Source organism: Melospiza georgiana, chromosome 3 (genome assembly GCF_028018845.1).
Source record: "Melospiza georgiana isolate bMelGeo1 chromosome 3, bMelGeo1.pri, whole genome shotgun sequence".
NCBI lineage: Eukaryota > Metazoa > Chordata > Aves > Passeriformes > Passerellidae > Melospiza > Melospiza georgiana.
In genome coordinates this window covers 113,232,679-113,248,156 of record NC_080432.1, presented here as the reverse complement: position 1 = coordinate 113,248,156, position 15,478 = coordinate 113,232,679, and the positions used below count along the sequence as shown (strand labels likewise).

The following is a 15,478-nucleotide window of genomic DNA, read 5'->3' as shown; positions in this document are numbered from 1 at the left end:
ATGTTTCATAAGGCTGAATGCCTGCTCTAAATTGATTCCTCTGCAGCAGTATTCTTACTTCTGCCCAGTAACCAGCATTAGCCTTTGCTAAACTGATTGACAGAGAGGTTTACTGCTTTCTTTCAAGTTAATGGTCTCTAATCTTTATCCACCACTTTGAAGAAATAAAAAGCAAACACTTCCCTGCTGTTCAACACAGTGCCAATTCACTTAATTAATTGGCATTTAACAATGCATTCCAGTGTCACCACCATCAGCACCACATAACTCAACTGTTTTATGTATAACTTCTGGCAAAAAAACCCAAAAAAAACAAACCAGCAAGAAGTTGAGGAGCTGGTCTGAAGAACATCTGGTGAGGTAGCACCAAACTCTCACTGCCTTCTTTCTGAAGTGGGAACAAAACTGAGCAGCTAACAGCAGTAGTTGGTAGGCAAGGTAGGTCTGACTTGTCAGCCACACACCCCACCCCGCCTTCAAAAAAAAGCTAGGTAGAAGTATCTCTTGCCAATTGCAATAGAAATTGTAATTTTGATGAATCTAGGTAAATGACATCATAGATTGGAATTTTGAACAGATTTCTTCTTGAACAACAGAAAGCATGGCTGGAGAGGGGAGACAAGTTTTACAAGCTTACATTCTTGCCTCCCACTCCCTTGAGCTTTAATCACTTAGATCTCTTGCTAGACTCTATTTATGGTAGAGGTGTGCATGTAATCAGTCTACTTGTTTTTCCACATGATTCTCTAACTATGTTTGGAAAAACTGGTCTTTGAAATGTCCTACAACATCATTCTTTATCTCCTTTAGAATAGTTCTTAAGAAATTAGTTGTTAAATATCATAGTACAGTAGAAACAGTAATGAAACAAACTCTCTAGTCCATTCCTTTATTTGTAAATTGATTTTTGATTTATAGAAAGCTGTTCTATAAAAAAAATCAAGAGAGTAAAAGATCAGCAAAGATTTTTAATGATGGTTTTCTGACTCCTCATATGACTTTATACCTCCTATCATTCTGTCATAGAGACTATGAGAGTCAGTAAATTTACTTCACCATTGGAACTGTCAGGTGTCAAATTATCTGTTAACTATTACTTTGTTTGGCAAGAAGTTTACAAGACAGAAAAACAATTTGCATTAGGAAATGCATGGTTTTCTGTTCCAGTGAGTTGCAAGATGTATTCATCCCATTCCTAGAATTAAATGTCTTAAAATTAGGCACTTCTTTTAGAAGGAAATGTCAGCTGCAGTACAAAGCATATGAGATGCTCTGTGAAAGAGACAGATACAATATTGTTTCTTGTATTATGTTGACCCATGAAGTCAGTAATGAATTTTGTGATTGTAGGACCAAGTGACATGGAGCCAGAGCTCCAGACTTTTGAGTCAGAGGATGTCAATGACTCTGCACCAGAAAAACTACCAAAGGTGGCTGAAGAGAAGCCAGAGAGAAGCAAGGACTCGACCATACACACAGCCCACCAGTTCCTGATGGACATTCCCCAGGTAGGATACCCAGTCTGTCTTCTTTCAGCTACAGCAGGAGAAAGCAATGGTTTTGTTTGACCTGTGTTAATGAAACTCTGTGAATGCAAATGACTAGAATTACTTTTTTCCAGCCAATTCAGTCATTATACATTAATATAATACTTCTTTATAACAGCTGATTGTCGGTATTGTAGAATCTTTTTGAGCTTTTTATTAATGTCTCAATCCAAAAATACCATGGCTTAGAAGATCCTAGAGCTTGCTGTAGCATAGTTTTCCCGTGCAAACTTCTGTGAAAAAGCACATTTTATCATAAAGACCTATGGGATAGAAGCAGTTGGGGGGGGATAAGCTGTTGATAAAATATAAATATTTTCAGTGTGTGGTTTTTTTTTAGAAGGATTGACCTTTCATTCTTATAGTATGGTGTCCTAAGTACATACTTAGAGCGTGCTATTTTACTGTTTCTATGCATAACACAGAAAGGATTGTGTGCCAGCTGCACTCGGTATTTCTACCCTAATGCCAAGTATTTCAGCTTTTTGGAAAAAGGCTGCTGAGTGCAAGTGTTGTCATGTTGTCAGAATAATTGTGGCTTTGAACTTTGTAGGTTTTTTCCAACTGGCATGCAAAATGTGGAACAGGAGAGGGAGCTCTTGCAGCGCCATTTAAAGGGGAAGGGAAAGAGGCAGCTGGGGGGAAAGTGCAGCTTCTCACCTTTCAGCAGAAGGAAGAAGAGAGAAATCTGCTCCATTTCTGTTCTTTCTCCCTTCCTTAAATGTGCAGCTGGTGACCAGTGGGACAGCTGCTGCTTCTTGAGGAATGAGAAGTTACTGGGACTGTTGAGCTTGGAGTCATGGGCTTATTTTCCTTAGTCTGTAAGCCTGCAGGTTATACAGACCATGTATTGCTATTTGGCCAAACTGGGGGTTTGTAAGTCAGGGACAGAGGCTGTCACTGAAAACAGAGGCTGTCACTATTGGGTGTCCTTCAATAGAATGGCTTATCAAATAATATTTGGTGCCAGGTAACAAGGGTGACGTCATTCAATCTTCAAGTGGTTTCAATGAAGCTTGTATAAAAATATAACTAAGTGTACTCTTGTTTCCAAAGATACTAGTTAGGTGTATTGTTCAATAGTTTGGTCTCCATTATGCTGTTGATAAATCTGGTGTTTGTCAAGATAATTTCATTGATTTATCTTGAAATTCTATATTTTATTGTATTCAGTGTCATTATCATGGATGTTCCTAGCTTTTTTTCTATGTTGATTAAATCGCATATGGAGATATTTGTGGGGAGGTGTTTATCCTTCATGTACATAGAAGCTCTTAAAAAAACGTGGAGATTTAGAATCTTCATTGAGGTATTTGGGCTTTTTTTTTTGTTTATAAGAATGAGGACAATGCATTTTACTTTCTTTATAGTTTGCTATACTTTGGGAATCACCAGATGTGTAAACTTAATTTTCTGTCTCATAAAATTTGTAACTCCACTTCTAGCACATCATTAGAGATCCTGAAGAGCTAAGAAAGGAACTTGAAAGGCAATTGGAAGCTTGGCAGACACAACAGCCTGGAACTCCAGAGGAGGTTCGTGACCTCATTTGAATATAAAACTGTCATAAGAATCCTTCATTGCATTATTTCATCTTCTTTTACTGCTAAAACATTGAGGAATCCAAGCAGGCTGGAATTTAAATACTCAAAATCACATTATATAGATACTATTTTTGTGGTTACATTTACCTTACTTTAAAAAGCATACTGCATTATTCTTGAAGCAGGATGCTGTTTCAGATCTTGTTTTGAATGTGAATGCAGATTGTCATGTGAGGCACCCTCAGTTTTAGCTGATTGCTGCCTTCCGCTTGGTGCACTGTGGTTCAGTTTCTTTCTTCAGACAGTGCTCCCCCTCTTGTTTTGTTCTTTCATAATTCACTTTAATTTCTTTGTGTGATGTTGTAGGAGAAGGAAGCAGCACAGCTGTGGCAGAAGTATTTAGTACTGACAGCTCCTCTATCACAGCAGCTTTGTGAACAGCTGCGACTCATCCTGGAACCCACTCAGGCTGCCAAGTTGAAGTAAGTTGGGTTTTTCTGAGGCTTCTGATTTCTTTAAACTCGTGGGTTTGGGGCGCTTTAACCTCTGTAAAACTGCAGCATTATGTCATTCTTGCATTAGAGAAATTATTCCTGTTTGCAAATGCCTTCAATTTCCTTGTACAGGAACATTAGGTTATTTTATGAAATGCAAACATGATATAGTAGTTGGCACCCACCCTGAGGATATTGCCTTCTACTTTTTTTTTCCTCCTGAGCAACAGGTGATTAATGAACTTCACCATTTGAAGTTAAGTCAAAGATTATGTAAAATGTCAAAATGTTTTACGTTGTTTATAACATTAAATGATTGTTTTTTAAAGAAATATAGACTTGTTTCAAACTGGTGGAATGTAAATTCAAGGTCTGCCTTCCATTTTAGGTACCTGGAAGTGAACTTGTTTTAAAACACTGAATATCCATCTTACATTAAAAATGTGGGGATATTTTTATCTATAACGAAATACCAGTATTAAAACTATTTGTTGTTTTTAAAAGAAAATTATTTCATGGCTATGCTGCATAGGACATGGATTTCCAGAATATAGAGATACCTGCTGAGAACCCCTGTCACCGTGTCTTTTTTCCCAACTTTCAGGGGAGACTACAGAACTGGCAAGAGGCTGAACATGCGCAAAGTGATCCCGTACATCGCCAGTCAGTTCCGAAAGGACAAGATCTGGCTGCGCAGGACCAAGCCCAGCAAACGGCAGTACCAGATCTGCCTGGCTATTGATGATTCCTCTAGTATGATTGACAATCACTCTAAACAGGTGAAATAAACCTTGGGAGGAGCATGGAGAAACCACCTGTCATTGATGTGTAGTTGCTGACTTGTTTCATACAGGGCTGGTGGCTGCTGGAAAGTGATAATTCCAAAGCACCTCTTTTTCCAGTCCGTGTGCTTGAACTCTTGTCACTTCTTGCCTGAGAGAATTATTAACATAAGATCAGTGAAAACTAGCTGAAAGGATGAGCTGTTAAGTTTGGTAGAGGTGTACATATCCACTGTAAAACCACTTGCTGTGGCCTACAAAAGTCTGAAACTTCCTTATCTGGCAGTTCATTGGAGCACTAAATACCCATTCATCATAGACCACTTGTAGGATTTTTATTAATTAAAATTGTGTGTTTCCTTCTGAACAGTTACTTATTTATTTCATTAGACTACGTAAAGTGGTGTCTCTAAATCAGTCAGCTGAAGCCCTCAAGCAGAACTAGTGTATGTTTATTGCACTGACTGTCTTACATAAGATAGGCCAGAAGGATAGGCAGTCTTTTCAATTCTCTTTCTAGATGATAAAAAATAATTTCAGTAACATTCTTCATACTTAATACTGGGCTTTGAGTAAAACATTGACTGTGCTATTTTTGATGCAACTTTTTTCTTTAATAGCTTGCATATGAATCCCTGGCAGTTATTGGAAATGCTCTGAGTCTTCTAGAAGTGGGACAAATTGCTGTGTGTAGGTAAGTTTATTTGAAATCTTAACTTTTCTTCAGTACTTGAGAGCAGAATGTAAATACCAGTTTCCTGCTCTAATTTTCTCCTGTTTTCTGAAGCTTTGGAGAGACAGTTCAGCTGCTGCACCCATTCCACGAGCAGTTCAGTGACCAGTCAGGGACACGGATACTGCGTCTGTGCAAGTTTCAGCAGAAGAAAACAAAAATAGCCCAGGTACACAAAAACGCCTCTAGGGCAACAGGTTTACCAATCTTTTCCAGACAAGATATCAGCAGCTTTATTATCACTTTGTAACACTTACTAGTTTTTTTGTATTTGAGAGTCTGATAGCAGGTTAGATAACAAAGAAGTAAAATGGTCATAATTTTGTAACAGAAAGAGTGTTTTCTCACTTTTAGTTCTGATGTATACCACTTTTAAGTATAAAAAAAATCTTTATTGAGTCTTTAAAAGTATTTTGGGTACTGTTGATGTTCTTAATATTAATGGGGAGTATTAAACTAGATAAGTCTGTTTCAGGCTGAAGCCAAAGAAGTTCAACCTAGAAACAGGATGTATATTTTCAAAGAAGCCATTAATCTCATTAGCAGTGTACTGTGTTGATGGATTTGCTAGTCTAGTATTGGGGAAAAAAATAATCTGTTTGACGGCTCTCTGAAGATTCTTTAGTTCAAAAGTACTTAATAAATTTAAAGCTGGAGTTGATACAGGAAAATGCTAAGACCTGTATCTGTGTTACGTGTTCAGACTGTCTTAGCATTTAAAAGAGAGAAAGCTGTTCTTTAGAAATGTTTTCATTTTTAAGTTTATTATTTTTAAGATGAGATAACTTGATTTTCGTACCTATTTCCTCTGCAGTTTCTAGAATCATCAGCAAACATGTTTGCTGCAGCACAGCAGTTGTCTCAAAATATTAATCCGGGTGAGTTTTTTGTGTTACTGTGCTTGTTGCCATGGCAGCAGAATGCTCACTGCAGTCCCGATGTAGGATCCTGCCAGGAAGACTCCTAGGACTGAAACATCACTTGCATTGGGGCTTTGGGTTTTGCTTTGTCAAAAGCAATGTTTTGTTAAAATTTAGCTCAAAACCCAGGTGACACCTACTTCATATTTGTCAGTAAGTCACTAAAATTTAGTGTAAGACTTTTTGAGAAAGCACACATTACCTGTCTGCCTTTACCTCCTGATTGCAGACTGTGTTAAGGTGTAGACAGTGCCAGCTGGGAGCATTGTCCAGCTTCCTAAGGATCCTGACTCTCTAGACACTTCTGCTCCTGCTTGAGAGCTTGAGTTCTCTGGGTATCCAGAAGCACATTGCTCTGAGGAGGGAATTTGCCTCCTACCTGCCTTTCACTGTCCTGAAACTTTAGGTCACGAGCTGCTTTTTTTTCCCAAGAAAAGCTGGAAGACTGCTTACCTCATGTCTGCCCCACAGTTAGTCTAAAAGATTGCTCTGTGATAGTTAAATGCTTGTCATGGTGGCACTTGTATTTTTACAAGTTCTTGTTGTTGAAGCACGCCAAAAACTGGACAGTCTGGGATTTATAATCCACAGCTGCTTTGCCACAGGGTGGCCAGGGTGTCACAATATTCTGAGGGGGAGCAGCATCCAGTTCTTTGTAAACTAGGTGGGGATGGAGCAGCAGTCAGCTCCTTAGGATTAGGGAGCTGGCAAGAGAAAAGGCTGTAGGGTTCATCACCTCCTTCTGTGGAAAGACAGTCCTGTCACATCTGGGGCCTGTCTGCAGAAGTGTGTTCTGCATCCCCCTGTAACAATTAGGGCTTGCATTCCTGACTATAATTACTGTGATTTTATGTGTAATTAAATACATAACTTAAAAGTAACATGTCTTCAGAAATGGGAACCCAGCATGAGTGTGATGCATGATGTTTCAGGAGGATTACTTCAGACTAATTGGACTGACTTGACAGAATTCTATTTGAGGAGTTAATATCCTTAGGAATACTCCTTTTTCCCTTATACCAGCAGGCCAAACAGCAAAGTAGGGGTTTTTGCCTTTTAAATGTTTTACTCTGAACTTACTGGAGTTTGAAATGTTTTTTTGTGCTCAGAAACAGCGCAGCTGCTTTTGATTGTGTCTGATGGAAGAGGCCTTTTCTTGGAAGGCAAGGAGCGGGTGACAGCAGCAGTTCAAGCAGCTCGGAGTGCCAATATCTTTGTTATTTTTGTAGTGTTGGACAACCCTAATTCCCGGGTAAGTGAACAAGGGAGAAGTATTCAACTGCAGTGAATGAGAAACTGATACAAATCCTTTTCCTGTCTTTTATAGTGCCATACAGTTACCTTATCTTCTGTAGAGGTCAGAGATACTGAGCCCAAGTGCAGTTTTCCACGTCTGTCAGATCTAACATTTCTTCCTACTGTGCTTTTTATCTTTTGTGTTTTAAAAAGAGCCCTCTCTGCTTCCATGCCACAGAAAGGCCGAGAGCTCCCGTCTTCAAACGGAATGCTTGTAGCTCTTGGCCACCAGGGAAGCAGCTGGCAGCTTGACAGATTTGGAGTTTGAGAGATGCTTTGTTCCATCTCAGCTCTGATTCAGCTTGATAATTTCTGACAGCAGTCCCCAATTGACATGACGGCTGGAGCCAGTATGAGATTAAACATTAGACAGAAGGGAGTGTGTGAGAGTTATTTAGTGCCTCTGTTGGGAAAGCTGAGTCCTGCATCTGGTAATGGGGGAAGAGAACTTGAGATATCCTTGGTTGGGAGGCTGAAATATCTGGGAGTGTTTCAGGAAGGCTCTGTAAGGCAGTAAGTGAGCAAACATAAGCCTGATAGAGAATTATGTGGTAAGGACTCTTAATTTTGTTGTTTGTGTTTTCTTCCTGTATCTTTATTTTTGCATAGAAAACTCATCTGCTATATTTAGTGTTGAAAAACTAACAGTTCTCTTGCTGACAAACAGCTGAAAGGTTCTGATGAAACCTGGCTGTAGTATCAAGTGAAAATTCTGAGTGTCTTTTTCATAAGCTTTTTTTTCTGGGTAAAAAAAGGTATTTTCCATAACCTTTATTAATTACTGAGCAACTGAGAAGTTACTTTACAAGAAGCACAGCTGGAGTTTAATCTGCTTTTTGTGTTTGTAGTATTTGCTGAAATACTGTGAAGTTGCTAAAGAATCTTCTGTTAGAGCACTGCACAAATATGAATTGAACTCAGCACTAAAGAGCTTACAGACTCTTGGGAAGGCATCAAATTAATGAAACTAAAGTGCCAACAGTAAACGCAAATTGTAATATGCTAAGAAAAGACTATTTACAGAATTTGGTATTGCAGAAGCTTAAGCTTAGTCCCTTCTAGCCTATAATTCGTGGATTAGTACTCTTTTATCTAAAAGGGCAAAAGAATGTAACTGATTTATGTTCAGCTTTTGCTCTGATTTACCACTGAACACTTAGAGCTTTTAATCTTAAAAGTATTTTATTAACTTTTAATCTAAGGAGGAGAATTATAAGTACTTAGAAAATAGGGTAAATTCTATCAGTGATCATAGAATATGTGTGTCATTTAGTAGTAACATCAGCACTTTTTTTACAGGATTCTATTTTGGACATTAAAGTACCTATATTCAAAGGACCTGGAGAACTGCCTGAAATCAGGTCTTACATGGAAGAATTCCCATTCCCGTTCTACATGATCCTTAGAGACGTGAACGCGCTCCCAGAGACTCTGAGCGATGCCCTCAGGCAGTGGTTTGAGCTGGTGACTGCCTCTGACACTCTTTAGGCTTTGTAGACAAGGTCAGACCTGATTGCTGCTGCTGAACTGCTGAAATACAGAAACTGCAATTCCTGACTGGGATTATCCTGCAGGAGCTGCCCTGGAGCAGAGACTGTGTAAGAACAGAATGGTTTGGGGGTATCCTCCCAAGGTGTATCAGAGGACAATTATGCAATGGGGAGACTCTCTCCTGCTATTCCCACAAGAAATGGAAATCTTGTCTCAAATTCTCTTGTAATAACTTATTACCTTAAAAAAAAAAAAAAAAAGCATTTGTAATATTAACAGAGGTAATATTATTCCTGCCGCTCCCTCCCTGCCATAAGTAAAACCAGTCTTGTTCCCAGGAAGGCATTTCTGCATTGGAAGTTGAGGTGTCTCACAAATAAAGCCTTTTCCAGCATGACCCATGTGGAGGTGCCTCTGGGAAGGAAGGAGTGGGGGAGCAGGAGAGGCACATGTTTTTAATCAACCAAAAAAAAAAAAAGTACTTGAATACTTGAAACTGTTCTGCGGTTTTAAGACATCCTTTTTAATTACTGCCGATTTTTGCCTGACGATAGCAGCATGGAGTTTTCTGAATCACACCATACGCTGATCCCTGCCTTACCACTTTACACTGTGAAGTTTGCCCCGTCCGAGGCAGGCGTTGGGGATGTTTCATAAATCACGGACGTGATTTTTCATTGCAAAGGCTATGCATCTTGTATCGTCTATACTAATAAAGAGAGGTACCACTCTTTGTAATTACGACGTCTGCGCCTTGAATTGATGCAAGCTGAACCAACCCGGCCTGGCCGTAAGCGCTGCGGTGACGCAGCAAATGGCGGCCTCGGCCCCGCCCGCGCGGGGCGGGCTCGGCGGCCCCGTGGCGGGGCAGGGGCGGAGCCGCGTCATGGCCGCCGGGCGGCTCCCGCCGGCCGCGCTCACCCTCAAGCAGGTACGGGGCACGGGGGCTCGGGCAAGCTGCGTCCTGTACAAACGATGGGGAACTCTGGTTGTTTAAATACCCCTCAAAACAAAGCGCCGAGGGTGCAGCGTGCAGCAGTGCCCTGGGGCGGCGGGCAGACTTCCCTCTCTCTTTGGCAGTTCCTGAGGCGGCAGCAGGTCCTTCAGTTGTACCGCAAGATCCTGCGGGCTATCCGGGAGGTCCCTGCTGAGCAGGATCGCCGCTACTTGAGGGACTGGGCCAGGGAGGAATTCAAGAGAAATAAGGATGCTACAGAAGAGGTGAGGATTGTAAACCTGCCACTCTGATCGCCTGGCCTCGGGCATGGTCACTGCACTGTCCTGTGTCTTGGGGTTTGTTTTGTAGGTGTCGCTTCCGGACTGGTGAAAAGTCCCCTGCTGCTGTTTCCTCATTGATGTGAAGAAATAATCCAGCATCTCTAAATATTATTCCCCCCCTCTAAGCAGTAGTAATGTTTCTCAAATTTCCAGAGAATAATCTGGAATTAAAAAACAAAAAAACAAATGCTGTACTTACTCAAATCACAGATTAGGAAAACTGTATATATATATGGTAATTAACATAAAGTTAGTAACAGTTAAGCTTTTTATAGCTTTTTTCTTCTTTTTTTAGCTTAAATTTAACCTATATTTAAGCAGAATACAATGAGATGGGATGGTTAAGGATAATGATGCAAGTTTGAAATGCAGAAGTCTTCACATTTCTTGTACATATCCTGTCCTTTGCTTCCTCGTTCAGTCCCTGTTCTAGCCAGTGCCCAAGGCATTGGTGGCTGAACTATGCAGACAAAGCCTTAGACCCTTAGATAATGTTGAGAGAAACCAGCACCTGCTGTGTAAAACCCTCTCCATAATGCTCATGTGCTGGTCTCACTACTGGCTGGCAAAGGCAATACACACACACAGGCATAAAGAAACCATTGTTAGGGGTTTGAATCCTCTTTTAAACTGAGTTTGAAAGCAAAGCTACTACCAAGTACATTAAGGAACTGGAGAAAATGAATCCATTTATTTACCTGGTTTTGAACCACCTGTGTTATGTCACACAAGTAAATGACAGTAGTGCCAGTAAGAGTTGTATGTTATTGAATGTATTTTAATGCATTAAAAGTCTTTGTGCTTGTGTAAAACCCATGCTGTGTACAGACATGCAGTTCACTAGATTCCATTCTCTTTTACAGGATGCCATCAGGATGATGATTACTCAAGGCAACATGCAACTTCAGGAACTTCAGAGAACAATTAAGCTGGCTAAATCCTGATCTTCATTTTGTTGACAGTTTAATTTTTATTTATTGCAAATAGGCACAGTGTTTTTTCCAGAATGTGGTTACAATGACAGCTTTTGCTGGCAACCTGGTGATGTTTGAAGGGGAAATCTACCAGAGTGAGGGTTTTGGTTTTCCCCCTTCCTCAATCCATTTCTCAGTTTTGCTACCCTCAGAAGTGGAAATCACTTGAACACAAAGGACATTAAAGAACTGCATGCATGATGTACCATGTGCTGCAGGAAAAGCAGAAAGCACCAAAAATTGCAGTTAAACACCTGTGTTAATGCCAGTGCAATGGAAAATAAATATATGCCAGATTATTTTGTCTACTTTTTACTCTGGTAGCTGTAATTGGTAATATTCTCAGTGACAGCTGTTCATGTACTATATCAAGGATTTTCACCAAAATTTGTGATTAAAAAAAGAATTTGGGATATATTGTCCCAGAACAAACAAACATTAATAAATGTTTTGTGTGTAGATGTTGATTTTCAGTAGTAGCTGAATAAAACTTAAAAGGAGAGGTCTTTATTTATGAAAATGGGAGATTTTAGCCTCAGAGATGTTTATTACCAGATACCTTCAAACTAGTATTTAAAAGTCAATATATAAAGAAAAATCACAGGTGAAAAATACTAACTGCAAAAGTTATTATTTGTGTATTCAAACGTTATACTACTTTACTTCTAATTGTTAGCTTGCAACTGTTCTCACTTTCCTTGAGCTGTGGTGTATCTTTTTTTTCCATTTAATTTAAAAATGCCTGGATGACCTGGGGAGTTTCTCCACATGACTAGACAGGCAGCAGCAGATTGATACCTTACCATTTTAGGTTGTGATTCCAAGACATGCAGGATCTCTTCCCTCTTCCACTCTGCTCTTGTAGTTCCCTTGAGGAGAACCCCTGTTTCAAAGGTGGTTTTCTGCAGAATTCCTGAGCTGCACAAACTGGCAGCAAATCTGGTAAATAGTGATCACCACTGGCACCAGGCAAGGGACAGGACAGAATTCCAGGCTACAGGAGGATTGACCCCAGTTGAGAGCAGGAGCTGTGGTTCAGATCTGTATAGACTGAAGCCTCTGAGCTTCAATCAGTCAGTGAAAAACACATACCTAAAAATGCTTCATTTAAAATTTACATTTTATTAACATTTTATGGTAGAACAGACTGACAGAACATTTTCGTATTGTGCTGCTCACAAAGGTATTTTGACTAAACAGCCATAACCAATGTTGGCAGTTACCACAGCAGCCTTCCATTCCCCTTCAGCCAGTGCTTGGATTTCTGTTCCTTAAGCAGGAGGCTGTGCCCTGCTGCCTCACCATGGTGCTTTCCTTTCAGAGCCCAGGGCCTGCATTCCCCCCTGGACTCTCAGTTTGTACGTTTCCAGGTTGTGGGCATGTCATCCAGAGCTAGGACTGACAGGGCCCTGGACAGATGTTGATGCCTTCAGTGCTGCTGCCTTTCATCTCCACTGCTCTGGGCTTGCCAGGTATGAAACTGCCAGCCAGAAGCCTGAAAGAGTCCAAGTACAGCCTGTGAGGGTAAGTAAATTTACCTGAAGAGACAGGTAGGTGGGTCACACCTGTTTTATAAAGTCTTTCAGAGTTTTGAAGAAGGGAGGGGTATAGAAAGGAATTAGCAGAAAATGCTTCTCTTTCTTCTGCCATACACTCACTGGCCTCAGAGAACCTCTAAAATCAGTAACCTGCAGCCTGGTTACTGCCTTAGATTACTTGGTAATTACTTGGGTTTACTTAAATTACTTGGACCTAGGAGTGTGGTCCAGTGTGGTCTGTATGGGAAGTAAAGGCACAGCCTCTCCCTTGAGCTTGGGCAAGCTCTGGAGTGTGTGTGTGATCTGTGCACAACTCAGCCCTGTAGCTTCTGAAAGGGACACCTGCACCAGCCAACAGACAGCACTCAATCCCTGCAGCCTCCCTCTGCACAGATGCAGATTCCACTTCTGTGTTTTATAACCACAAACAAAAAGCTTACAGGTTTCCAATCTTCTGTTCCCCCTTCAGAGTCAAGTGAGGACTGTGTCAGTTTTCTGTGGGTAGAAAATGTTACACCACACATTTCTGAGCAACACTTACTTTAATTGCTTGGCAAGACATGAACTTCATCCAGGGGATACAAAACTTCAATAGCATGCTTCTGCATTCCTACTGTAGCTCAAACAAAACTGTAAACATACCAAAGTGTCTATGTTAGACTACAGAAGTCAGAGCAAGAAAACTAGTATTTCCATAGCTGCAGATACTTCTCCTGTCATGATAGTGCATTAATAGGAACTTTAAAAATATATAATAGGACTTTTTTGCTTTATACATCTGCTAAGAAGACAAAGGCTTAATTACTAATTAGTGAATGGCATTCTTCAACACTGTAAAGTATTTTGTATTATTTTGGAGCTCCTTAGTACAGAAAATATTTTTCTCCGTGGCATAACAGTACCATCCTGTGTTGGAACTGTTTTTGAACAGTTGTTCTATCATGATCTGGTAAATAAATTTACATTTCTAGCAGGATCTGATGGAGCCTTCTCAGATGTGTAAGGAGGAAACCCTAAAGGGATGCAGATGCAGTAGTTACAGTGCCTTGAAGTTATCTGGAGTCTGTCAGCATGGACAACATTGGTCAATGAAAGTTCTGATTTAATAACAAAACACAATTATAAAACTAAATGTTGAGTGCTGTTTTGTGGGACTGTTTGTCCTAAAACCTGTAGACTCATCAGGGCCTGGTCTCCTTTTTAGAGACAGAAGGGAAAAAACCAGGAGGAATCATTCAGCGGAAAAAAGGTAGACAGTCTGGGCAAGGTGCCTGAGAAAAAATCCTGACTGCAGAAAAATAAAATTTGAATTCAGGAAGCCAAGCTTTCACTTCCTTAGATAAAGGACTTTTTCAAGCTTCTTCAATAGTAGACAATTTAGCCATTTCCTGCTTGAAGGAAAAAACATTTATATAAAACATTCAACATAAAAAACAGACCATGGTTACAGTAAAATACTTGTCATCCATGCCCTAAACAAAATTCTTAGTCAGATTACTGGAGTAGAGCCTCAACAATAGTGTAATCATGAGAAGCTCTGCAAGCAGGACATCATTAAAAAAAAGACAAATCAGATTTAGCACTTGTTTTAATAATGAAAAACCAAGAGAAAAGCAAAGTGAAGCTTCTGCTGAAGCTTCTGTACCTATTGGGATGATTTGCCCTAGCATCTCCCTCCACAGCTGCCTGCCCTCTCCCAGCTGGAAGCCTGCATCTGTCAGCTACCTGGGCTTGTACCTGGAGTGGGTTCTTTGGCTCCTCTCCTGACGAGAGAGAGGCCCTGGGAGTATCTAAAATAGGATCAATAGCCCTTCATCACTAAGTAATTCTGTCAAAAACTTTCAAACATCTTGGATTTATTTCAGTACTGGTAACACAACGTGTTTACATGTAGCATACAGTAGAACCCTCTAGTCTTGTGTCCTGTGTGGAAGTAAGGGAATTCCTTTTTTCAGAAAGCAGTTTTGGTTACTAATGCAGTTTGGTTTCAAGCAGCATCTGGAAACTGAGAGTGCAATATTGACAGACTCTTGAAAATAACAAAGAAAGGATCTAATCTGCAGCATCTCTTTGTTATCAATATAGTTTGCATATGAACTCTCCTCAGTTATGGAGTTTCCAAAGTTATTTCTACTCCTGAAATAGAGTGTCGTGTTTGGATGTAACAGGCACTACAAATATCTATCAATATGCCCAATTCCCATACAGCAGGTTCCAAAATGAGTCCCGTTGTTTGATTAGCTGCCTGGCAGGTGCTAGCTCTCTTTCTGCACCTTAGTCCTTAATTTGCTCAGCTCCTCTTCTAAGCATTTGATGTGCTCCTTGAGCGCAGCTTTGTCCTGCTGCGCTCTCTGGTTGGCTTGGCACCGGGCCTCTTCTATCTTCCGCTCGTACCACTTCTCCATCTGCGTGGAGACGGCCTCGAAGAAGTACTGGGTTATCTCCAGGGCCTGGGAGGTGTCTCTGAGCGGAGGGGCAGGGCCCGAGGGCTGCTGCTCCTGGCCCTGCTGAGCCGCGCCGTGGTGCGCAGCTTTGTGCCTCGCCTGCCCGCTTCTGCTGGGCTTCTTCGTCTGAGTTCCTTTGTCCAGGAAGCAGCCGCTCTGTGGTTCGGCCTTTGCAGGTTCAGTCACTGGCTGCAAAGCAGCTTGAACTTTAACATGTCTTAATTTGGAGCCCGAAAGCTCGGAGGAGGGCAGCTCCTGCTGGAACCTGTGGAACGTGCTGGCACTCGCAGCTTTGTCCTTTGGCCTGACATCTTGAGCAGGGGCAGAAGAAGAAACTGGTCCACCAGCCACCTGTTGCTCTGTACCTATAGAACAAATTATAGACAATATATTAAGAAAAGCTCTGGGCATTTATTTTAGCACTCAGAAGACCTCGT

The 15,478-nt window shown here is 40.8% G+C and overlaps 3 protein-coding genes across 9 annotated transcripts in view; 2 read left to right on the top strand and 1 right to left on the bottom strand.

Moving 5' to 3' along the window:
• MDN1 (midasin AAA ATPase 1) overlaps nt 1–9,548 on the top strand; it is a 92,746-nt gene extending 83,198 nt beyond the window's left edge. For both annotated transcript variants that reach the window (XM_058019739.1, XM_058019740.1), the window contains 9 exons: nt 1,351–1,508; nt 2,993–3,082; nt 3,458–3,573; nt 4,190–4,364; nt 4,988–5,061; nt 5,155–5,269; nt 5,915–5,978; nt 7,130–7,272; nt 8,616–9,548. In XM_058019739.1, coding sequence (XP_057875722.1) covers nt 1,351–1,508; nt 2,993–3,082; nt 3,458–3,573; nt 4,190–4,364; nt 4,988–5,061; nt 5,155–5,269; nt 5,915–5,978; nt 7,130–7,272; nt 8,616–8,804 — 1,124 coding nt within the window. In that variant the 3' untranslated portion in view covers nt 8,805–9,548. The remainder of the gene's footprint in view (nt 1–1,350; nt 1,509–2,992; nt 3,083–3,457; nt 3,574–4,189; nt 4,365–4,987; nt 5,062–5,154; nt 5,270–5,914; nt 5,979–7,129; nt 7,273–8,615) is intronic.
• A 126-nt stretch (nt 9,549–9,674) lies between these two features.
• Nucleotides 9,675–12,135, top strand: LYRM2 (LYR motif containing 2). 2 transcript variants are annotated; one of them, XM_058020741.1, is made up of 3 exons: nt 9,675–9,738; nt 9,888–10,028; nt 10,949–12,135. In XM_058020741.1, the coding sequence occupies exons 1-3, from the start codon at nt 9,694–9,696 to the stop codon at nt 11,027–11,029; spliced, it is 267 nt and encodes an 88-aa protein (XP_057876724.1). In that variant the 5' UTR covers nt 9,675–9,693; the 3' UTR covers nt 11,030–12,135. The 2 variants fall into 2 exon arrangements, with proteins under 2 accessions (XP_057876724.1, XP_057876723.1); XM_058020740.1 differs by lacking the exon at nt 9,675–9,738 and having other exon boundaries at nt 9,745–10,028.
• Nucleotides 12,136–13,120: 985 nt separating this feature from the next.
• ANKRD6 (ankyrin repeat domain 6) overlaps nt 13,121–15,478 on the bottom strand; it is an 85,187-nt gene continuing 82,829 nt past the window's right edge. For all 5 annotated transcript variants that reach the window (XM_058020828.1, XM_058020829.1, XM_058020827.1 and 2 more), the window contains one exon: nt 13,121–15,406. In XM_058020828.1, coding sequence (XP_057876811.1) covers nt 14,853–15,406 — 554 coding nt within the window. In that variant the 3' untranslated portion in view covers nt 13,121–14,852. The remainder of the gene's footprint in view (nt 15,407–15,478) is intronic.